The sequence below is a fragment of the Coturnix japonica genome, unplaced genomic scaffold (assembly GCF_054131305.1).
Source record: "Coturnix japonica strain WE unplaced genomic scaffold, WE-NBRP24 Scf104, whole genome shotgun sequence".
Taxonomy (NCBI): Eukaryota; Metazoa; Chordata; class Aves; order Galliformes; family Phasianidae; genus Coturnix; species Coturnix japonica.
Genome location: NW_028189007.1, coordinates 22296 through 44139, shown reverse-complemented (window position 1 = coordinate 44139; position 21844 = coordinate 22296). Strand labels below are relative to the sequence as shown.

Here is a 21844-nt window from a genome sequence, read left to right as displayed (position 1 = left end):
TGCAGCCCTATAGCCCACAATGGGACCCACAACCAGCCCCACAGCCCCCTATATCCCCCCATATAACCCCATATCCCCCCATAGAACCCCATAGAACCCTATATCTGACCCCATATCCCCCCATATCCCCTCATAACCACCTCATACAACCCCATATCCCCCATAAGACCCCATATCACCCCTATACAACCCCATATCCCCCCCATATCCCCTATATAACCCCATATCCCCCCATATCACTCCATATCCCCCGATAAGACCCAATATCCCCCCATATAACCCCATATCCCCCATACAACCCCATATAACCCCATATCCCCCCATATCCCCCCCATATAACCCCATAGAACACCATAGAACCCCATATAACCCCATATAACCCCATAGAACCCCATATCCCCCCATAGAACCCCATATCCCCCCATATCCCCCCATATAACCCCATATCCCCCCCATATCCCCCCATATCCCCCCCATATAACCCCATATAACCCCATAGACACCCCATATCCCCCCATAGACACCCCATAGAACCCCATATCCCCCCATATCCCCCCATATAACCCTATAGGGCCCCATAGAACCCCATATCCCCCCATATAATCCCCCCTATACCTTCATGCTCTCACTGATGCTCCTCAGTGCAGACGCAGCCGCCCCCCTGACGATCCCTTCGGGGTCTCGCAGCCCCCCCCGCAGCGCCCCTATAACCGGCCCCATATACCTGCAAAAACCCCATAAAAACCCTTAAAAAACCCTAAATGCCCCCATAAAACCCCCAAATAACCCCCTAAAAACCCCCAAATTGCCCTTTTTTAGCCCAAAGTTGCCCAAAATCGCCCTTTTTTACCCCAAAATCCCCCATTAACCCCCCCAAAACCACCCAAATCGACCCCAAAAACCCCCCAAATAACCCCCAAAAACCCCTCAAAATCCCCTTTAAATCCCCTCAAAAACCCCATAAAACCCCCAAATAACCCCCTAAAACCCCCCAAATTGCCCTTTTTTAGCCCAAAATTGCCCAAAATCGCCGTTTTTCACCCCAATATCCCCCATAAACCCCCCCAAAAACCACCCAAATCGACCCCAAAAACCCACCAAAAAACCCCTTTAAAACCCCTCAAAATCCCCATAAAACCCCAAAATAACCCCCTAAAAACCCCAAATTGCCCTTTTTTAGCCCAAAATTGCCCAAAATCGCCCTTTTTCACCCCAAAATCCCTCATAAACCCCCTAAAACCACCCAAATCGACCCCAAAAACCCCCCAAAATCCCCTTAAAACCCCTCAAAAACCCCATAAAACCCCCAAATAACCCCCTAAAAACCCCAAATTGCCCTTTTTTAGCCCAAAATTGCCCAAAATCGCCCTTTTTTACCCCAAAATCCCCCATTAACCCCCACTTTAACTCCTCAAAACCCCATAAATAACCCCAAAAAACCCCCCAAAATCCCCTTAAAACCCCTCAAAAACCCCAAATACCCCCAAATAACCCCCCAAAACCCCCAAATTGCCCTTTTTTAGCCCAAAATTGCCCAAAATTGCCCTTTTTCACCCCAAAAATCCCCCATAAACCCCCACTTTAACTCCTCAAAACCCCCCAAAGAACCCCCAAAAACCCTTAAATAACACCCAAATTCCCCCATAAAACCCCCAAATAACCCCCTGAAAACCCCAAATTGCCCTTTTTTAGCCCAAAATTGCCCAAAATCGCCCTTTTTCACCCCAAAATCCCCCATAAACCCCCACTTTAGCTCCTCAAAACCCCCAAATAACCCCCAAAAACCCTTCAAAAAACCCTTAAATAAACCCAGAATTCCCCCATAAAACCCCCAAATAACCCCCTATAAACCCCCAAATTGCCCTTTTTTAGCCCAAAATTGCCCAAAATCCCAATTCACCCCAAAATCCCCCATAAACCCCCCGAAAACCACCCAAATCAACCCCAAAAACCCCCCAAAATCCTCTTAAAACCCCTCAAAAACCCCATAAAACCCCCAAATAACCCCCTAAAAACCCCCAAAATGCCCTTTTTTAGCCCAAAATTGCCCAAAATCGCCCTTTTTCACCCCAAAATCCCCCATAAACCCCCTCAAAACCACCCAAATCGACCCCAAAAACCCCCCAAAATCCCCTTAAAACCCCTTAAAAACCCCATAAACCCCCAAATAACCCCCTAAAAACCCCCAAATTGCCCTTTTTTAGCCCAAAATTGTCCAAAATCGCCCTTTTTCACCCCAAAATCCCCCATAAACCCCCACTTTAACTCCTCAAAACCCCCCAAATAACCCCCAAAAACCCTTAAAAAAACCCCAAATTCCCCCATAAAACCCCCTAATAACCCCCTAAAAACCCCCAAATTGCCCTTTTTTAGCCCAAAATTGCCCAAAATCGCCCTTTTTCACCCCAAAATCCCCCATAAACCCCCCTAAAACCACCCAAATTGACCCCAAAAACCCCCCAAATAACCCCCAAAAACCCTTAAAAATCCCCAATTTCCCCCATAAAACCCCCAAATAACCCCCTAAAAACCCCCAAATTGCCCTTTTTTAGCCCAAAATTGCCCAAAATCGCCCTTTTTCACCCCAAAATCCCCCATAAACCCCCCCAAAACCACCCAAATCGACCCCAAAAATCCACCAAAATCCCCTTAAATACCACTCAAAAACCCCATAAAACCCCCAAATAACCCCCTAAAACCCCCAAATTGCCCTTTTTTAGCCCAAAATTGCCCAAAATCGCCCTTTTTCACCCCAAAATTCACCTTTTCTGCAACCCCCCCCCAAATAACCCCCGAAAACCCTTAAAAAAACCCCAAATTCCCCCTAAATCCTCCCCTAAAAACCCCCAAATAACCCCCTAAAAACCCCCAAATTGCCCTTTTTTAGCCCAAAATTGCCCAAAATCGCCCTTTTTCACCCCAAAATTCACCTTTTCCGCAGCCCCCCCCCGCACCCTTCGGCCACGGCCCCCATTGCCGTCAATGCTCCTTTCCTGCCCCACGGATCCGCTCCAACCAGCAGCGCCTCCAACCGCGGCACCTCGGACCCAAAAAACACCTTTTTAGCCCCAAAATCGACCCCAAAATGGGGCCGACAACAAAAAAACGACATTTACAGACCCAAAATTGCCATTTTTAGCCCCAAAATGCCCATTTTTAGCCCCATTTTTAGCCCCAAAATGCCCATTTTTAGCCCCATTTTGAGACCCAAAAAACACCTTTTTAGACCCAAAATCAACCCCAAAATGGGGCCGACAACAAAAAAACGACATTGACAGACCCAAAATTGCCATTTTTAGCCCCAAAATGACCATTTTTAGCCCGTTTTTAGCCCCAAAATGCCCCATTTCGAGACCCAAAATGCCCATTTTTAGCCCCATTTTGAGACCCAAAAAACACCTTTTTAGCCCCAAAATCGACCCCAAAATGGGGCCGACAACAAAAAAACGACATTTACAGACCCAAAATTGCCATTTTTAGACCCAAAATTGCCATTTTTAGCCCTAAAATGCCCATTTTTAGCCCCATTTCGAGACCCAAAAAACACCTTTTTAGCCCCAAAATCGACCCCAAAATGGGGCCGACAACAAAAAACATACATTTATAGACCCAAAATTGCCATTTTTAGCCCCAAAATGAACATTTTAACCCCATTTTCAGCCCCATTTTCAGCCCCAAAATGCCCCATTTCGAGACCAAAAATGCCCATTTTAAGCCCCAAAAAACACCTTTTTAGCCCCAAAATCGACCCCAAAATGGGGCCGACAACGAAAAACATACATTGACAGACCCAAAATTGCCATTTTTAGCCCCAAAATTGCCATTTTTAGCCCCAAATTTGCCATTTTTAGCCCCATTTTTAGCCCCAAAATGGCCATTTTTAGCCCCATTTTGAGAGCCAAAAAACACCTTTTTAGCCCCAAAATCGACCCCAAAATGGGGCCGACACCAAAAAACCGACATTTACAGACCCAAAATTGCCATTTTTAGCCCCAAAATGAACATTTTGACCCCGTTCTTAGCCCCCAAATGGCCATTTTTAGCCCCATTTCAAGACCCAAAATGGCCATTTTTAGCCCCATTTTGAGACCCAAAAAACACCTTTTTAGCCCCAAAATCGACCCCAAAATGGGGCCGACACCAAAAAACACACTTTTATAGACCCAAAATTGCCATTTTTAGCCCCAAAATGAAACTTAAAACATTTTTAGCCCCAAAATGCCCATTTTTAGCCCCATTTCGAGACCCAAAATGCCCATTTTTAGCCCCAAAATGGCCCTTTTTAGCCCCAAAATCGCCACTTTTAGACCCAAAATTGCCATTTTTAGCCCCATTTTCAACCCCAAAATCCTCATTTTTAGCCCCAATTTTAGTCCCATTTTCAGCCCCCAAATCCCAGTTTTTAGCCCCAAAACTGGCCCCCAAAATTGCCCATTTTTAACCCCATTTTCAGCCCTAAAATCCCCATTTTTAGCCCCAAAATGGCCCTTTTTAGCCCCAAAATCCTCATTTTTAGCCCCAAAATCGCCACTTTTAGACCCAAAATTGCCATTTTTAGCCCCATTTTCAGCCCCAAAATGCCCCTTTTTAGCCCCAATTTTAGCCCCATTTTCAACCCCAAAATCCCCCTTTTTTGCCCCAAAATCCCCAATTTTGCCCCAAAATTGCCATTTTTAGTCCCAAAATTGCCATTTTTAGCCCCATTTTTTGCCCCAAATCGCCTTTTTTAGTCCCATTTTCAACCCCAAAATGGCCCTTTTTAGCCCTAAAATGGCCCTTTTTAGCCCCAAAATGGCCCTTTTTAGCCCCAAAATCCCCACTTTTAGCCCCAAAATTGCCATTTTTAGCCCCATTTTTTGCCCAAAATCACCTTTTTTCACCCCAAAATCCCCATTTTTAGCCCCAAAATGGCCCTTTTTAGCCCCCAAATGGCCCTTTTTAGCCCCAAAATCCCCATTTTTAGCCCCAAAATCATCACTTTTAGCCCCAAAATTGCCATTTTTAGCCCCAAAATGGCCCTTTTTAGCCCCCAAATCCCCACTTTCAGCCCCAAAATTGCCATTTTTAGCCCCATTTTTTGCCCAAAATCCCCATTTTTAGCCCCAAAATCCCCACTTTTAGCCCCAAAATTGCCATTTTTAGCCCCATTTTTTGCCCAAAATCGCCTTTTTTCACCCCAAAATCCCCATTTTTAGCCCCAAAATGGCCCTTTTTAGCCCCAAAATCCCCACTTTTAGCCCCAAAATTGCCATTTTTAGCCCCAATTTTTGCCCAAAATCGCCTTTTTTCACCCCAAAATCCCCATTTTTAGCCCCAAAATCCCCATTTTTAGCCCCAAAATCATCACTTTTAGCCCCAAAATTGCCATTTTTAGCCCCAGTTTTTGCCCAAAATCGCCTTTTTTCACCCCAAAATCTCCATTTTTAGACCCAAAATGCCCATTTTTAGCCCCAAATCCCCACTTTCAGCCCCAAAATTGCCATTTTTAGCCCCAGTTTTTGCCCAAAATCCCCATTTTTAGCCCCAAAATCGCCACTTTTAGCCCCAAAATCACCACATTTAGCCCCAAAATTGCCATTTTTAGCCCCATTTTTTGCCCAAAATGCCCATTTTTAGCCCCATTTTCACCCCTAAAATGCCCATTTTTAGCCCCAAAATCCCCATTTTTAGCCCCAAAATCCCCACTTTTAGCCCCAAAATTGCCATTTTTAGCCCCATTTTTTGCCCAAAATCGCCTTTTTTCACCCCAAACTCACCAATTCCCGCAGCAGTTTCTCAGCCGGGATCCCCAGCGCCAACGAATTGAGAACCTACAGACCCAAAAATGGCAGAATTTAACCCAAAATTAAAGGGCAAAATTAACCAAAAATGGAAGAATTTGACCCAAAATTAAAGGGCAAAATTAACCAAAAATGGAAGAATTTGACCCAAAATTGGGGAGAAAATGAAGCAAAAATGGGGAAAATTGACCCAAAATGAACCAAAAATGGGGAAAATTGACCCAAAATGAACCAAAAATGGGAGAATTTGACCCAAAATGAACCAAAAATGGCAGAATTTGACCCAAAATTAAAGGGCAAAATTAACCAAAAATGGGAGAATTTGACCCAAAATTGGGGAGAAAATGAACCAAAAATGAGGAAAATTGACCCAAAATGAACCCCAAAATTGGTTAAAAAATGACCCAAAAATGGCGTTTTTTGACTCAATTTTGGGTATTAACAAGGTCAGAGCACCAAAATTGGGTGAAAAACCCCCAAAATTGGTTAAAAAATGACCCAAAAATGGCGTTTTTTCACCCAATTGCGAAGAGCACCAAAAATGGGTGAAAAAACCCCAAAAATGGTTAAAAAATGACCCGAAAATGGCATTTTTTCACCCAATTTTGTGTATTAATGGGGTGAGGGCACCAAAAATGGGTGAAAAAAAACCAAAAATGGTTAAAAAATGACCCAAAAATGGCGTTTTTTCACCCAATTGTGAAGGGCACCAAAAATGGGTGAAAAAACCCCAAAAATGGTTAAAAAATGACCCAAAAATGGCATTTTTTGACTCAATTTTGGGTATTAATGGGGGGAGGGCACCAAAATTGGGTGAAAAACCCCCAAAAATGGTTAAAAAATGACCCAAAAATGGCGTTTTTTCACCCAATTGCGAAGAGCACAAAAATTGGGTGAAAAACACCAAAAATGGTTTAAAAATGACCCAAAAATGGCATTTTTTCACCCAATTTTGGGTATTAACAAGGTCAGAGCACCAAAATTGGGTGAAAACCCCCAAAAATGGTTAAAAAATGACCCAAAAATGGCGTTTTTTCACCCAATTGCGAATAGCACCAAAAATGGGTGAAAAAACCCCAAAAATGGTTAAAAAATGACCCGAAAATGGCATTTTTTCACTCAATTTTGGGTATTAATGGGGGGAGGGCACCAAAATTGGGTGAAAAAACAGCAAAAATGGTTAAAAATGACCCAAAAATGGCGTTTTTTTACCCAATTCGGAAAAGCACAAAAATGGGCAAAAAAACCCCAAAAATGGGCAAAAAAATGACCCAAAAATGGCATTTTTTGACTCAATTTTGGGTATTAATGGGGGGAGAGAACCAGAATTGGGTGAAAAACCCCCAAAAATGGTTAAAAAATGACCCAAAAATGGCGTTTTTTCACCCAATTCGGAATAGCACCAAAAATGGGTGAAAAAACACCAAAAATGGTAAAAAATGACCCAAAAATGGCGTTTTTTGACTCAATTTTGGGTATTAATGGGGGAGAGCACCAGAATTGGATGAAAAAAGCCCAAAAATGGTTAAAAAATGACCCAAAAATGGCGTTTTTTCACCCAATTGCGAAGAGCACCAAAATGGGCAAAAAACCACCGAAAATGGGTAAAAAACCACCAAAAAACGCCGTTTTTTCACCCAATTTTTTATAATAATGGAAGGAGGGCACCAAAATTGGGTGAAAACGCCCAAAAATGGTTAAAAAATGACCCAAAAATGGCGTTTTTTCACCCAATTGCGAAGAGCACCAAAAATGGGCGAAAACCCCCCCAAAATGGGCAAAAAACCACCTAAAAACGCCGTTTTTTCACCCAATTTTTTATAATAATGGAAGGAGGGCACCAAAATTGGGTGAAAACGCCCAAAAATGGTTAAAAAATGACCCAAAAATGGCGTTTTTTCACCCAATTGCGAAGGGCACCAAAATGGGCAAAAAACCCCAAAAATGGGTAAAAAACCACCAAAAATGGGCAAAAAACCACCTAAAAACGCCGTTTTTTCGCCCTAGGGGGTAAGTAGGGGGGGGAAAGATGATTTTTGGGGTGAAAAAAGGCGATTTTGGCTTACCTGGGCTGCACAATGGCGGACGCTGCCCCCCTCCCCCCCCCCCCATTGCTCCTCATCTTCAGGGTCCGGGGGGTCCATGGGGGGGGGGCTACACATTAAAGTCAATAGGGATGAGACGAGGGGGGCCAGGAAGGGCTGTAGGGCCTGGATTAGGGGATAATTAGCATAAATTAGCATAAATTAGCATAATAAGACATGGTAATCCCAGTTGATCCCATTATAATCCCATTTAATCCCATTATAATCCCATTTAATCCCATTTAATCCCATTATAATCCCATTTAATCCCATTATAATCCCATTTAATCCCATTATAATCCCATTTAATCCCATTATAAACCCATTTAATCCCATTATAATCCTAAATAATCCCTATAATCCCATAATAATCCATTATAATCCCACTTAATCCTATTATAATCCCATTTAATCCCATTATAATCCCATTTAATCCCATTTAATCCCAATTAATCCCATTATAATCCCATTTAATCCCATTTAATCCTATTATAATCCCATTTAATCCCATTATAACCCCAAATAATCCCCATAATCCCATAATAATCCATTATAATCCCAATTAATCCCATATAATCCCATTATAATCCCATTATAATCCCATTTAATCCCATTATAATCCCAAATAATCCCCGTAATCCCATAATAATCCATGTTAATCCCATTATAATCCCAATTAATCCCATTATAATCCCAAATAATCCCTATAATCCCATAATAATCCATTATAATCCCACTTAATCTGGTCTAATCCACCTTAATCCGGTTTAATCCCCCCTAAACCAGTTTAAACCCCCATAATCCAGTTTAAACCCCCCCAGTCCAGTCTAATCCAGTTTAATCCAGTTTAAACCCCCCCAAACCGGCTTAATCCGGTATAATCCGGTTTAATCTTCCTTAATCCGGTCTAATCCAGTATAATCCGGTTTAATCCCCCTTAATCCGGTCTAATACCGCCCCTAATCCAGCACAATCCAGTTTAATCCAGTTTAAAACCCCCCAAACCAGTTTAATCTGGTTTAATCCGGTCTAAACCCCCTTAATCCGGTCCAATCCGGTCTAATCCAGTCTAATCCGGTTTAATCCGGTTCAATCCGACTCACCCTAGGTCGTTCCTGGGCCACGAATCCCAGCACGGCGACAGCTCTCCTCCTCACTGATTGGCTGCGGCCCACGGCCCCGCCCACCTGTCAATCAAAACCAATGGATTACCATAACCCCGCCCCCTTCATTTGCATAAGCCACACCCACCCTTCAAGCTGAGTCCCCATTGGTCCATGTAACTAAAGGGGCGGGGTTTAGCTTCATAGCCATGCCTTCTTCCTGGCTGTCAATCAAACTAAAGGAGGCGTGGCCTCCATAAGCCCCGCCTCCTCTTTCCCTATTGGTTCGATATCCCCCCCCCCCTCAATGCCATATATGGGCAATGGGGGCGGGGCCTCACATGACTTCAATAGCCACGCCCCCACAGTGCCATATATGGGCAAAGGGGGCGGGGCCTAAAGAGATCTAACCCCCTATTGGCTCTTCAATAGCCACGCCCCCACTGTGCCATATATGGGCTTTGGGGGCGGGGCCTAAGGTGATTCCAATCCCCTATTGGTTCTCATCTACTCCCATAGCCACGCCCCCACATTGCCATATATGGGCAATGGGGGCGGGGCTTAAGTGACCCAACCCCCTATTGGTTCAATAGCCACGCCCCTACACTGCCATATATGGGCAAAAGGGGGGCGGAGCCTCATTTGACCCCCACTGCCATATAAGGGCGGTGATTTGCATACAGGCTCCGCCCACTCCCATTGCTTTCTATGGGGAGGGGTGGGGCTTAGTTAAGCCACACCCCTTTTCATTATGACGTCATGAAGGGGGCGTGGCTTGCTTTTGGCTCCGCCCCCTCCCCATTATGACGTCATGAGGGGGCGTGGCTTGCTTTTGGCTCCGCCCCCTCCCTTTATGATGTCATAAAGGGGGCGTGGCTTGCTCTTGGCTCCGCCCCCCCCCCCCCTTACCTCTAGGCAAAGACCAAGCAGAGGTCGGAGGTCAGAGGTCACGGCTTTAGGGTCGGCGGCCATGAATTCATCCAGCACCTCCAACGCGTCGGCACCGAGAGCCTAAAGGGACCCAAAATGGGCTTAAATTCACCCAAAATGGGCTTAAATGGGCCAAAAATGACCTTAAATGGACCCAAAATAGGCTTAAATTGACCCAAAATTGGCTTAAATGGGCTCAAATTGACCCAAAATGGGCCTAAATGGACCCAAATTGACCAAAAATGGGCTTAAAGTGACCCAAAATGGGCTTAAATTGACCCAAAATTGGCTTAAATGGGCCCAAAATGCGCCTAAATTGACCCAAAATGGCCTTAAATGGACCCAAATTGACCCAAAATAGGCTTAAATTGACCCAAAATGGGCTCAAATGGGCCCAAAATGGGCTTAAATGGACCTAAAATGACCCAAAATGGGCTTAAATTGTCCCAAAATGGCCTTAAATTGACCTAAAATGGCCCCAATTTGACCCAAAATGGCCTTAAATTGCCCCAATTTGACCCAAAATAGCCCTAATTCAACCCAAAATGGACTTACATTAACCTAAAATGGACTTAAATTGACCCAAAATGGCTTTAAATGGCCCCAATTTGACCCAAAATGGCCCCAATTTGACCCAAAATCAGCCTAATTTGACCCAAAATGACCTTAAATTCACCCAAAATCGGCCTAATTTGACCCAAAATGGCCAAAAATTGACCCAAAATGGCTTTAAATGGCCCCAATTTGACCCAAAATGGCCTAAATTTGACCCAAAATCGGCCTAATTTGACCCAAAATGGCCATAAATTGACCCAAAATTGACTTATATTGACCCAAAATTTAAGTGGCCTTATATTGACCTGAAATTGTCCCAATTTGACCCAAAATGGCCTAAAATTGACCCAAAATGGCTTTAAATCGCCCCAATTTGACCCAAAATGGCCCCAATTTGACCCAAAATCGGCCAAATTTGACCCAAAATGGCCTTAAATTGACCCAAAATTGACTTATATTGACCCAAAATGGCCCCAATTTGACCCAAAATGGCCTAAATTTGACCCAAAATCCACCTTTATTGACCCAAAATTGCCTAATTTAACCCAAAATTGGCTGAATTTGCCTCAAAATGGGCCCAAAATTGATCAAATTTGACCCAAAATGGCCTTAAATTTACCCAAAATTGGCTGAATTTGCCTCAAAATGGGCCCAAAATGGATCAAATTTGACCCAAAATGGCCTTAAATTGACCCAAAATTGGCTGAATTTGCCTCAAAATGGGCCCAAAATTGATCAAATTGGACCCAAAATGGCCTTAAATTGACCCAAAATTGGCCGAATTTGCCTCAAAATGGGCCCAAAATTGATCAAATTTGACCCAAAACGGCCTTAAATTGACCCAAAATCCACCTTTTTTAACCCAAAATTGGCTGAATTTGCCTCAAAATGGGCCCAAAATTGATCAAATTGGACCCAAAATGGCCTTAAATTGACCCAAAATGGCCTTAAATTGACCCAAAATTGCCCCAATTTGACCTAAAATGGAATATTGGGAATATATAGGGGTGGCAAATGGGGCCAAATTTGGGTCAAAAAAGGCCAAAAATGGGCAAAAATGGGTTGAAAAATAGAAAAATGATGAATAGGAGGAAATGGACCCAAAATTGCTCAAATTTGACCCAAATTTCAGGCCAAAATGGCCGCTATGGACCCAACACCCCCCAATGGTTTCCAATGGGGGTCAATCTGACCCAAAATCCAGCAGATTTAGCCCAAAAATGAGCCAAAAAAAGCCAAAAATGGCCATTTTTGTTAATGGGGGCCTCAAAAATGGTGATTTTTGGTTCTAAGGACCCAAAATGGGGGTTTTTAAGCCCAAATTGACTCACCTCGTCGGCGTCGATGAGAACACGAAGGGACCTGATGATCTCGGGGAGCAGAGAACGCAGCAAAACCTGCCAAAAACACCAAAATCCACCCAAAATGAGCCAAAATCACCAGAATTTAACCCAAAATCTGGCCTGAAATGGCCAGAAATGACCCAAAATGAGCCAAAATTCACATAATTTAACCCAGATTTCAACCTGATATGGCCAGAAATGACCCAAAATCCTCCCAATTCAACCCAAAAATGACCCAAAATCGACAAAATTTGACCCAAAATCCTCTTATTTCAACCCAAAATGACCCAAAATAACCCAGAAATGACCCAAAATCTCCAGAATTTAACCCAAAATTTGACCCAAAATCCACCAATTTCAACCCAAAATGATCCTAAATGACCCAAAATCTTCATAATTCAACCCAAAATCCAGCCCAAATCCTCCCAATTCTACCCAAAAATGACCCAAAATCCCCAGAATTTAACCCAAAAATGACCCAAAATCTTCATAATTTAACCCAAAATCCAGCCCATAATGGCCAGAAATGACCCAAAATGAGCCAAAAATCACATAATTTAACCCAAAATCCAGCCCAAAATGGCCAGAAAGGAGCCCAAATCCCCATAACTTGACCCAAAATCTTCCCAATTCAACCCAAAAATGACCCAAAATCCACAAAATTTGACCCAAAATCCTCTTATTTCAACCCAAAATGACCCAAAATAACCCAAAAATGACCCGAAATCCCCAGAATTCAACCCAAAAATGACCCAAAACCCAGCAAATTTGACCCAAAATCCTCTTATTTCAACCCAAAAATGACCCAAAATGACCCAAAATCCACAAAATTTGACCCAAAATCCTCTTATTTCAACCCAAAAATGACCCAAAATGACCCAAAATCCACAAAATTTGACCCCAAATCCTCATATTTCAACCCAAAATGACCCAAAATCCCCAGAATTTAACCCAAAATCCAGCCCATAATGGCCAAAAATGACCCAAAACCTTCAAAATTTGACCCAAAAATGACCCAAAATCCCCAAAATTCAACCCAAAAATGACCCAAAATCCACTTAAAATGACCCAAAACCCACCAAATTTGACCCAAAATCCTCTTATTTCAACCCAAAATGACCCAAAATCCCCAGAATTTAACCCAAAATCCAGCCCAAAATGACCAAAAATGACCTAAAATGACCCAAAATCCAGCCCAAATTCTCACAATTCAACCCAAAAATGACCCAAAATCCCCAGAATTCAACCCAAAAATGACCCAAAATCCACTTAAAATGACCCAAAACCCATAAAATTTGACCCAAAATCCTCTTATTTCAACCCAAAATGACCCAAAATCCACCAATTTCAACCCAAAATGATCCTAAATGACCCAAAATCTTCATAATTCAACCCAAAATGACCCAAAATCCCCAAAATTTAACCCAAAAATGATCCAAAATCCCCAGAATTTAACCCAAAAACCACCCAAAATTGTCACTTTTTAGCCCCAAAATGGGTCTAAAAACCCCAATTTCGGTCAATTTAACCCCCATTTTGGGTCAAAAAACCCCATTTTGGGTCTAAAAACACCCATTTTGGGTCTAAAAACCCCCATTTTGGGTCAAAAAACCCCAATTTTGGGGCTAAAAACCCCCATTTTGGGCCTAAAAACCCCCATTTTGGGTCAAAAAACCCCATTTTGGGTCTAAAAACCCCCATTTTGGGGCTAAAAAAGCCCATTTTGGGTCTAAAAACCCCCATTTTGGGTCTAAAAACCCCAATTTTGGGGTCAAAAAACCCCCATTTTGGGTCAAAAAACACCAATTTTGGGTCAAAAAATCCCCATTTTGGGTCTAAAAATCCCCATTTTGGGTCTAAAAACCACCATTTTGGGTCAAAAAACCCCAATTTTGGGGCTAAAAACCCCCATTTTGGGGCTAAAAACCCCCATTTTGGGGCTAAAAAACCCCAATTTTGGGTCAATTCAACCCCATTTTGGGTCAAAAAACGCCCATTTTGGGTCTAAAATCCCCATTTTGGGTCTAAAAACCCCCATTTTGGGTCTAAAAACCCCCATTTTGGGTCAAAAAACCCCCATTTTGGGTCTAAAAACCCCCATTTTGGGGCTAAAAACCCCCATTTTGGGGCTAAAAACCACCATTTGGGGGCTAAAAAAGCCCCATTTTGGGTCAAAAAACCACCATTTTGGGTCTAAAAAAGCCCATTTTGGGTCTAAAAATCCCCATTTTGGGTCTAAAAACCCCCATTTTGGGTCTAAAAACCCCCATTTTGGGGCTAAAAACACCAATTTTGGGTCAATCCAACCCCCATTTTGGGTCTAAAAACCCCCATTTTGGGTCTAAAAATCCCCATTTTGGGTCTAAAAATCACCATTTTGGGTCTAAAAAAGCCCATTTTGGGTCTAAAAACGCCCATTTTGGGTCAAAAAAACCCAATTTTGGGGCTAAAAAAGCCCATTTTGGGGCTAAAAACCACCATTTTGGGTCAAAAAAGCCCCATTTTGGGGCTAAAAAAGCCCATTTTGGGTCTAAAAATCCCCATTTTGGGTCTAAAAACCCCCATTTTGGGTCTAAAAACCCCAATTTTGGTCAATTTAACCCCCATTTTGGGTCTAAAAACCCCCATTTTGGGTCTAAAAACCCCCATTTTGGGGCTAAAAACCCCAATTTTGGGTCCAAAAACCCACATTTTGGGTCAAAAAACCCCCATTTTGGGGCTAAAAACCCCCGTTTTGGGTCTAAAAACCCCAATTTTGGGTCTAAAAACTCCCATTTTGGTCAATTTAACCCCCATAATAATGATTTTTGGGTTAAAAAAAGCCATTTTTGGGTCACTTACCGTCTGTGTGCCCCCCAATGCAGCCGCCAGCCCCCCAAGTGCCTTCAATGCTGCCCCCATAATGTGGGGGGGGGTCCCGGGTCTCAGCCCCATAAGACACAGATCCGCTATGGGGCGGCTGTGGGGCGGGAGCCACAATGGGGCAGGGGGGTCCAGGGCGAAGCTCAGCACTTGTAGGGCACGCTGTGGGGTGAAGAGAGAGGGTATGGGGGGGATATGGGGGGATATGGGGCTGATATATGGGGGGATATGGGGCAGATATGGGGGGATATGGGGGGATATGGGGGGGATATAGGGGGCTGGGACCCCAATATGTGGGGATATGGGGGGCTATGAAGCAGATATAGGGGGATATGGGGCTGATATGGGGGGATATGGGGCTGATATGGGGGGATATGGGGGGATATGGGGAGATATGGGGAGATATGGGGTGATATGGGGGGATATGGGGCTGATATGGGGGGATATGGGGGGATATGGGGCAGATATGGGGGGATATGGGGCAGATATGGGGGGATATGGGGGGATATGGGGGGATATGGGGCAGAAATGGGGGGATATGGGGCTGATATGGGGGGACATGGGGGGATATGGGGGGATATGGGGCTGATATGGGGGGATATGGGGCAGATATGGGGGGATATGGGGCTGATATGGGGGGATATGGGGGGATATGGGGGGATATGGGGGGATATGGGGCAGATATGGGGGGATATGGGGGGATATGGGGCTGATATTGGGGGGATATGGGGGGATATGGGGCAGAAATGGGGGGATATGGGGCTGATATGGGGGGATATGGGGCTGATATGGGGGTATATGGGGCAGATATGGGGGGATATGGGGCAGATATGGGGGATATGGGGCTGATATGGGGGATATGGGGCTGATATGGGGGGATATGGGGCTGATATGGGGGGATATGGGGCTGATATAGGGGGATATGGGGGGATATGTGGGGCTGGGACCCCCATAAGGGAGATATGGGGAAGGATATGGGGGGATATGGGGGGATATGGGGGGATATGGGGGGGATATAGGGGGATATGGGGGGGATATGTGGGGCTGGGACCCCCATAGGGTGATATGGGGGGGATATGGGGCCCAATAAGGGTATATGGGGGGGATATGTGGGGCTGGGACCCCAATAGGGTGGATATGGGGCAGATATGGGGCCCTATAGGGGGATATGGGGGGGATATGTGGGGCTGGGACCCGTATAGGGGGGATAAGGAAGGGATATGGGGCCCTATAAGGGGATATTGGGGGAATATGGGGGAGATATGTGGGGCTGGGACCCCCATAGAGGGAACATGGGGGGAATATGTGGGGCTGGGACCCCTGTAATGGGGTATGGGGGGGATATGGGGCAGATATGGAGGGATATGGGGGGCTGGGACCCCCATAGAGGTGATTTAGGATGGATATAGGGGGAATATGGGGCTAATACGTGGGGCTGGGACCCCAATAGGCTGGATATGGGGGGGATATGTGGGGCAGAGACCCCTATGGGGTGGATCTATGGGGCAAGGATCCCTATAGGGAGCCCTATAGGGTGGATCTATGGGGCACGAAGCCCCATAGGGTGGCTATGGGGTGGATCTATGGGGCAGGGAGCCCTATAGGGTGGATCTATGGGGCAGGGAGCCCTATAGGGTGGATCTATGGGGCAGGGAGCCCTATAGGGCAGCTATAGGGTGGATCTATGGGGCATGGAGCCTTATAGCCTGGATCTATGGGGCAGGGAGCCCTATAGGGTGGATCTATGGGGCAGGGAGCCCTATAGGGCAGCTATGGGGTGGATCTATGGGGCAGGGACCCCCATATAGGATGTAACTGTGGGGCAGGGAGCCCTATAGGGTGGATCTATGGGGCAGGGAGCCCTATAGGGTGGATCTATGGGGCAGGGAGCCCTATAGGGTGGATCTGTGGGGCATGGAGCCCTATAGGGCGGCTATGGGGTGGATCTATGGGGCAGGGAGCCCTATAGGGTGGATCTATGGGGCAGGGAGCCCTATAGGGTGGATCTATGGGGCAGGGAGCCCTATGGGGTGGATCTATGGGGCAGGGAGTCGTATAGGGTGGATCTATGGGGCAGGGAGCCCTATAGGGTGGATCTATGGGGCACGGAGCCCTATAAGGTGGATCTATGGGGCAGGGAGCCCTATAGGGTGGATCTATGGGGCAGGGAGCCCTATAGGGTGGATCTATGGGGCAGGGAGCCCTATAGGGTGGATCTATGGGGCAGGGAGCCCTATAGGGTGGATCTATGGGGCAGGGAGCCCTATAGGGTGGATCTATGGGGCAGGGAGCCCTATAGGGTGGATCTATGGGGCAGGGAGCCCTATAGGGTGGATCTATGGGGCAGGCCCCACTGACCTCCTGCAGTTGTGGGTCAGTCGCGGCCCTTTGGACCCACAGCCCCATTGGGCCCCATTGATCGGCTGCCCCACGGCGAAGAACCACGGCAACAAGGTGGGACAGGGCTGGGAGCACCGAGCGGCTGCAAAATGGGGAGAAAAAGGGGGAAATCGGGTCAAAATGGGGCGAAAATGGGGGAAAATGGGGTAAAAATGGGGGAAAATGGGAAAAAATGGGGGAAAAATGGGGGAAAATGGGTTAAAATGGGGGAGAAATGGGGAAATATGGAGGGTGGGGGGGGGCAGGAAGTGGGGGGGAAAGTGAAAGTGAAACAGGAAGTGGGGAACAGGAAGTGGGGGACAGGAAGTGAAGGGGACAGGAAGTGAGGGGGAAACAGGAAGTGGAAGGGGAAACAGGAAGTGGGGGGGAACAGAAAGTGAAACAGGAAGTGGGAGACAGGAAGTGGAAGACAGGAAGTGGGAGACAGGAAGTGGGAGACAGGAAGTGGGAAACAGGAAGTGAAGGGGAAACAGGAAGTGGGGAACAGGAAGTGGGAAACAGGAAGTGGGAAACAGGAAGTGGGAAACAGGAAGTGAGGGGAACAGGAAGTAGAGGGGGAAACAGGAAGTGGATGGGGAAACAGGAAGTGGATGGGAAACAGGAAGTGGATGGGAAACAGGAAGTGAGGGGGAAACAGGAAGTGAGGGGGAAACAGGAAGTGAGGGGAACAGGAAGTGGGGGGGAAACAGGAAGTGGAATGGGAGCAGGAAGTGAAGGGGACAGGAAGTGAAGGGGAAAGGAAGTGAGGGGGAAACAGGAAGTGAAGGGGGAAACAGGAAGTGGAAGAGAAACAGGAAGTAAGAGGAAACAGGAAGTGGGAAACAGGAAGTGAGACACAGGAAGTCGAAGAGGAAACAGGAAGTGGGGGGGACAGGAAGTGAGGGGGACAGGAAGTGAAGGGGAACAGGAAGTGAAGGGGAAACAGGAAGTGGATGGGAAACAGGAAGTGAGGGGGAAACAGGAAGTGAAGGGGAAGAGGAAGTGGAAGAGAAACAGGAAGTAAGAGGAAACAGGAAGTGGGAAACAGGAAGTGGGAAACAGGAAGTGAAGGGGACAGGAAGTGAAGGGGACAGGAAGTGGGGGGGAAACAGGAAGTGGAAGGGAAACAGGAAGTGGGGGGGAAACAGGAAGTGAGGGGGAAACAGGAAGTGGAGGGGACAGGAAGTGAGGGGGAAACAGGAAGTGGATGGGAAACAGGAAGTGGGGGGGAAACAGGAAGTGAGGGGGAAACACAAAGGCGGGGGAAACAGGAAGTGGAAGGGAAACAGGAAGTGGATGGGAAACAGGAAGTGGGGGGGAAACAGGAAGTGAAGGTGGAGAGGAAGTGGAAGAGAAACAGAAAGTAAGAGGAAACAGGAAGTGGAAAACAGGAAGTCGAAGAGGAAACAGGAAGTGGGGGGAACAGGAAGTGGGAAACAGGAAGTGGGAAACAGGAAGTGGAAGGGAAACAGGAAGTGAGGGGGAAACAGGAAGTAAGAGGAAACAGGAAGTGGGAAACAGGAAGTGAAGGGGACAGGAAGTGAAGGGGACAGGAAGTGAAGGGGACAGGAAGTGGAGGGGACAGGAAGTGAAGGGGACAGGAAGTGAGGGGGAAACAGGAAGTGAGGGGGAAACAGGAAGTGAGGGGGAAACAGGAAGTGAGGGGGAACAGGAAGTGAAGGGGACAGGAAGTGAGGGGGACAGGAAGTGAAGGGGAACAGGAAGTGAATGGGGAAACAGGAAGTGGGAAACAGGAAGTGAAGGGGAACAGGAAGTGGATGGGAAACAGGAAGTGAGGGGGAAACAGGAAGTGGGAAACAGGAAGTGAAGGGGACAGGAAGTGGAGGGGGAAACAGGAAGTGGGAAACAGGAAGTGAGGGGGAAACAGGAAGTGGGAAACAGGAAGTGAAGGGAAACAGGAAGTGGAGGGGAAACAGGAAGTGAGGGGGAAACAGGAAGTGAGGGGGAAACAGGAAGGGGAAGAGAAACAAAAAGTAAGAGGAAACAGGAAGTGGGAAACAGGAAGTGGGAAACAGGAAGTGAAGGGGAAAAGGAAGTGGAAGAGAAACAGGAAGAGGAAACAGGAAGTGGGAAACAGGAAGTGGGAAACAGGAAGTAAAGAGAAACTGGAAGTAAAGGGAAACAGGAAGTGAGGGGGAAACAGGAAGTGAGGGGGAAACAGGAAGTGGAAGAGAAACAGGAAGTGAGAAACAGGAAGTAAGAGGAAACAGGAAGTGAAGGGGACAGGAAGTGAGGGGGAGCAGGAAGTGAGGGGGAAACAGGAAGTGGGGGGAAACAGGAAGTGAGAGGAAACAGGAAGTGGAAGGGAAACAGGAAGTGGGGGGAAACAGGAAGTAAAGAGGAACAGGAAGTAAAGAGGAACAGGAAGTAAAGGGGAAACAGGAAGTGGAAGGGAAACAGGAAGTGGGGGGAAACAGGAAGTAGGAGGGGAAACAGGAAGTAGGGGATGATAAACAGGAAGTGGGGGGTGATAAACAGGAAATAGAGGGAAAATGGGGTGAAAAAAGCTTAAAATGGGACTCACTCATTTTCCTTCTCCAAAGCTTCAGCCAATAGGGAGGGCAGCCTGAAGGGAGGGGGCGGGGCTAAGGTTATTTCAGCCAATCACAAGGCCCCATACAACCCCCCCCCCCCCCCATTTAGGCTATTGTATGGATGAGCCAATCGCGTGGCTCGGTTTAAGCCCCGCCCACCGGAAGTCCCGCCCACCTGAGCTTCACTTCCGGGTCGAGGCGCCGCCATCTTGAAGCCGAGAGGCGGCGGCGCAACAAGATGGCCGCCAGCTGCCGCAGCTGAGCATCATGGGATAGATGGGAAGAGAAAGGGATTATGGGATGGATTGGGGGCATTATGGGATGGTTGTCTATGGGGCACTATGGGGTCCCTATGGGGCACTATGGGGTCCCTATGGGGCACTATGGGGCTCTATGGAATAGTATAGGGGGATATGGGGTTCTATGTGGTGTCTATGGGGCTCTATGGAGTCATATAGGAAGATATGGGGTGTCTATGGGGTACTATGGGGCGTCTATGGAGTCTATGGGGCTCTATGGGGTGTCTATGGGGGGATATGGGGTGTCTATGGGGTGTCTATGGGGCTCTATGGGTCCCTATGGGGTCACTATGGGGCTCTATGGGGTGTCTATGGGGCTCTATGGGGATCTATGGGGTCCCTATGGGGATCTATGGGGTCCCTATGGGGCTCTATGGGTCTCTATGGGGTCTCTAACGGGCAGCTATGGGTCTCTATGGGTCCCTATGGGTCCCCATGTCTCCCTATGAGGTCTCTATGTATCTCTATGGGTCTCTATGGGTCCCAATGTGTCTCTATGGGTCCCTATGTGTCCCTATGGGTCCCTATGGGGTCCCCATGTCTCCCTACGAGGTCTCTATGTATCTCTATGGGTCTCTATGCGTCCCAATGTGTCTCTATGGGTCCCTATGTGTTTCTATGGATCCCTATGGGTCCCTATGGGGTCTCTATGTATCTCTATGGGTTCCAATGTCTTCCTATGGGGTCCCTATGGGTCTCTATGGGTCTCTATGGGTCCCTATGGGTCTCTATGGGTCTCTATGGGTCCCCATGGGTCCCTATGTGTCTCTATGGGTCTCTATGGGTCCCCATGTCTCCCTATGTGTCCCTATGGGTTTCTATGGGTCCCTATGGGTCTCTATGGGTCCCTATATGTCTCTATGTCTCCCTATGGGTCTCTATGGGTCCCTATGGGTCCCCATGTCTCCCTATGGGGTCTCTATGGGTCCCTATGGGTCCCTATGTGTCTCTATGGGGTCTCTATGGGTCCCTATGTGTTTCTATGGGCCCCTATGTATCCCTATGGGGTCTCTATGTGTCCCTATGTGTCCCTATGTGTCTCTATGGGTCTCTATGTATCTCTATGGGGCTCTATGGGTCCCCATGTCTCCCTATGGGTCTCTATGGGTCCCCATGTCTCCCTATGGGGTCCCTATGTATCCCTATGTTCCCTATGGGCCCCCATGTATCTCTATGGGTCTCAATGTGTCTCTATGGGTCTCTATGGGTCCCTATGTATCTCTATGGGTCCCCATGTATCTCTATGGGTCCCAATGTATCTCTATGGGGCCCCGACCTGCGGCCTCTGTTCCCCACCGACGATCTGGGCCAGGCTCCCCACAGCCCCCGGTTCCTTCAAGGCCTCACGGAGCCGCTTCGTGGCCTATAATTAAAACACCATTAAAAACCAGCCATTAAAACCCCCATAGGATTCAATATAAGGAGATAAACGAGGCCTAGAACCGAACCCGGCCCCCGGTACCTGCTGAATAACGGCGTTATCCGGTACCAAGAGCTGCTCCAACAGCGAAACGAGCGGCGCGGCCGCCATCTTGGAATGAGGCGGCAAGATGGCGGAAGCGGGAGTTATATAGTGGAAATGCCCGGATGTGCGCGCGCTGATTGGTTGGATGGGTGGAGATACCCGGATGTCTGCGCGCTGATTGGTTGGAGGCTGCTGTAACCGGACGCCATCTTGGAATGAGGCGACAAGATGGCGGAGGCGGAAGTTATAAGAGGTGATACCCGGATGTGCGGGCGCTGATTGGTTGGATGGAGCGGAAGTCGCGTAGCGCTGTTCGCTCTTAAAAGGGCGATGCGATTTAAAAGGGCAACGTGGGCCCACCGCTGTTCTTCCATTGGAAACAATGCAGGGATTCTTCTTAAAGCGGCAACGTCTTCAGGTGGGCCCAACCCTTAAAACGGCAACGCTAACACACTCCAATGGGAGACCCCCATCATTAAAACAGCAATG

The 21844-nt window shown here is 47.0% G+C and overlaps 1 protein-coding gene across 4 annotated transcripts in view; it reads right to left on the bottom strand.

The window, feature by feature from the left end:
* The window catches only part of IPO4 (importin 4), a 75021-nt gene extending 53592 nt beyond the window's left edge, over window positions 1-21429 (bottom strand). For 2 of the 4 annotated variants that reach the window (XM_085534947.1, XM_085534948.1), the window contains exons 1-13: window positions 21353-21429; window positions 21167-21253; window positions 19767-19849; window positions 19582-19623; window positions 17016-17139; window positions 14637-14819; window positions 11784-11849; window positions 9877-9978; window positions 8968-9051; window positions 7847-7990; window positions 5757-5810; window positions 2931-3040; window positions 616-724 (exon numbers count right to left, since the gene is read on the bottom strand). In XM_085534947.1, the coding sequence (XP_085391073.1) occupies window positions 616-724; window positions 2931-3040; window positions 5757-5810; window positions 7847-7990; window positions 8968-9051; window positions 9877-9978; window positions 11784-11849; window positions 14637-14819; window positions 17016-17139; window positions 19582-19623; window positions 19767-19849; window positions 21167-21253; window positions 21353-21421 (1257 nt within the window). In that variant the 5' untranslated portion in view covers window positions 21422-21429. The remainder of the gene's footprint in view (window positions 1-615; window positions 725-2930; window positions 3041-5756; window positions 5811-7846; window positions 7991-8967; window positions 9052-9876; window positions 9979-11783; window positions 11850-14636; window positions 14820-17015; window positions 17140-19581; window positions 19624-19766; window positions 19850-21166; window positions 21254-21352) is intronic. The other 2 variants (XM_085534950.1, XM_085534949.1) reach the window with 2 other exon arrangements.
* Between the last annotated feature and the right edge of the window lie 415 nt (window positions 21430-21844).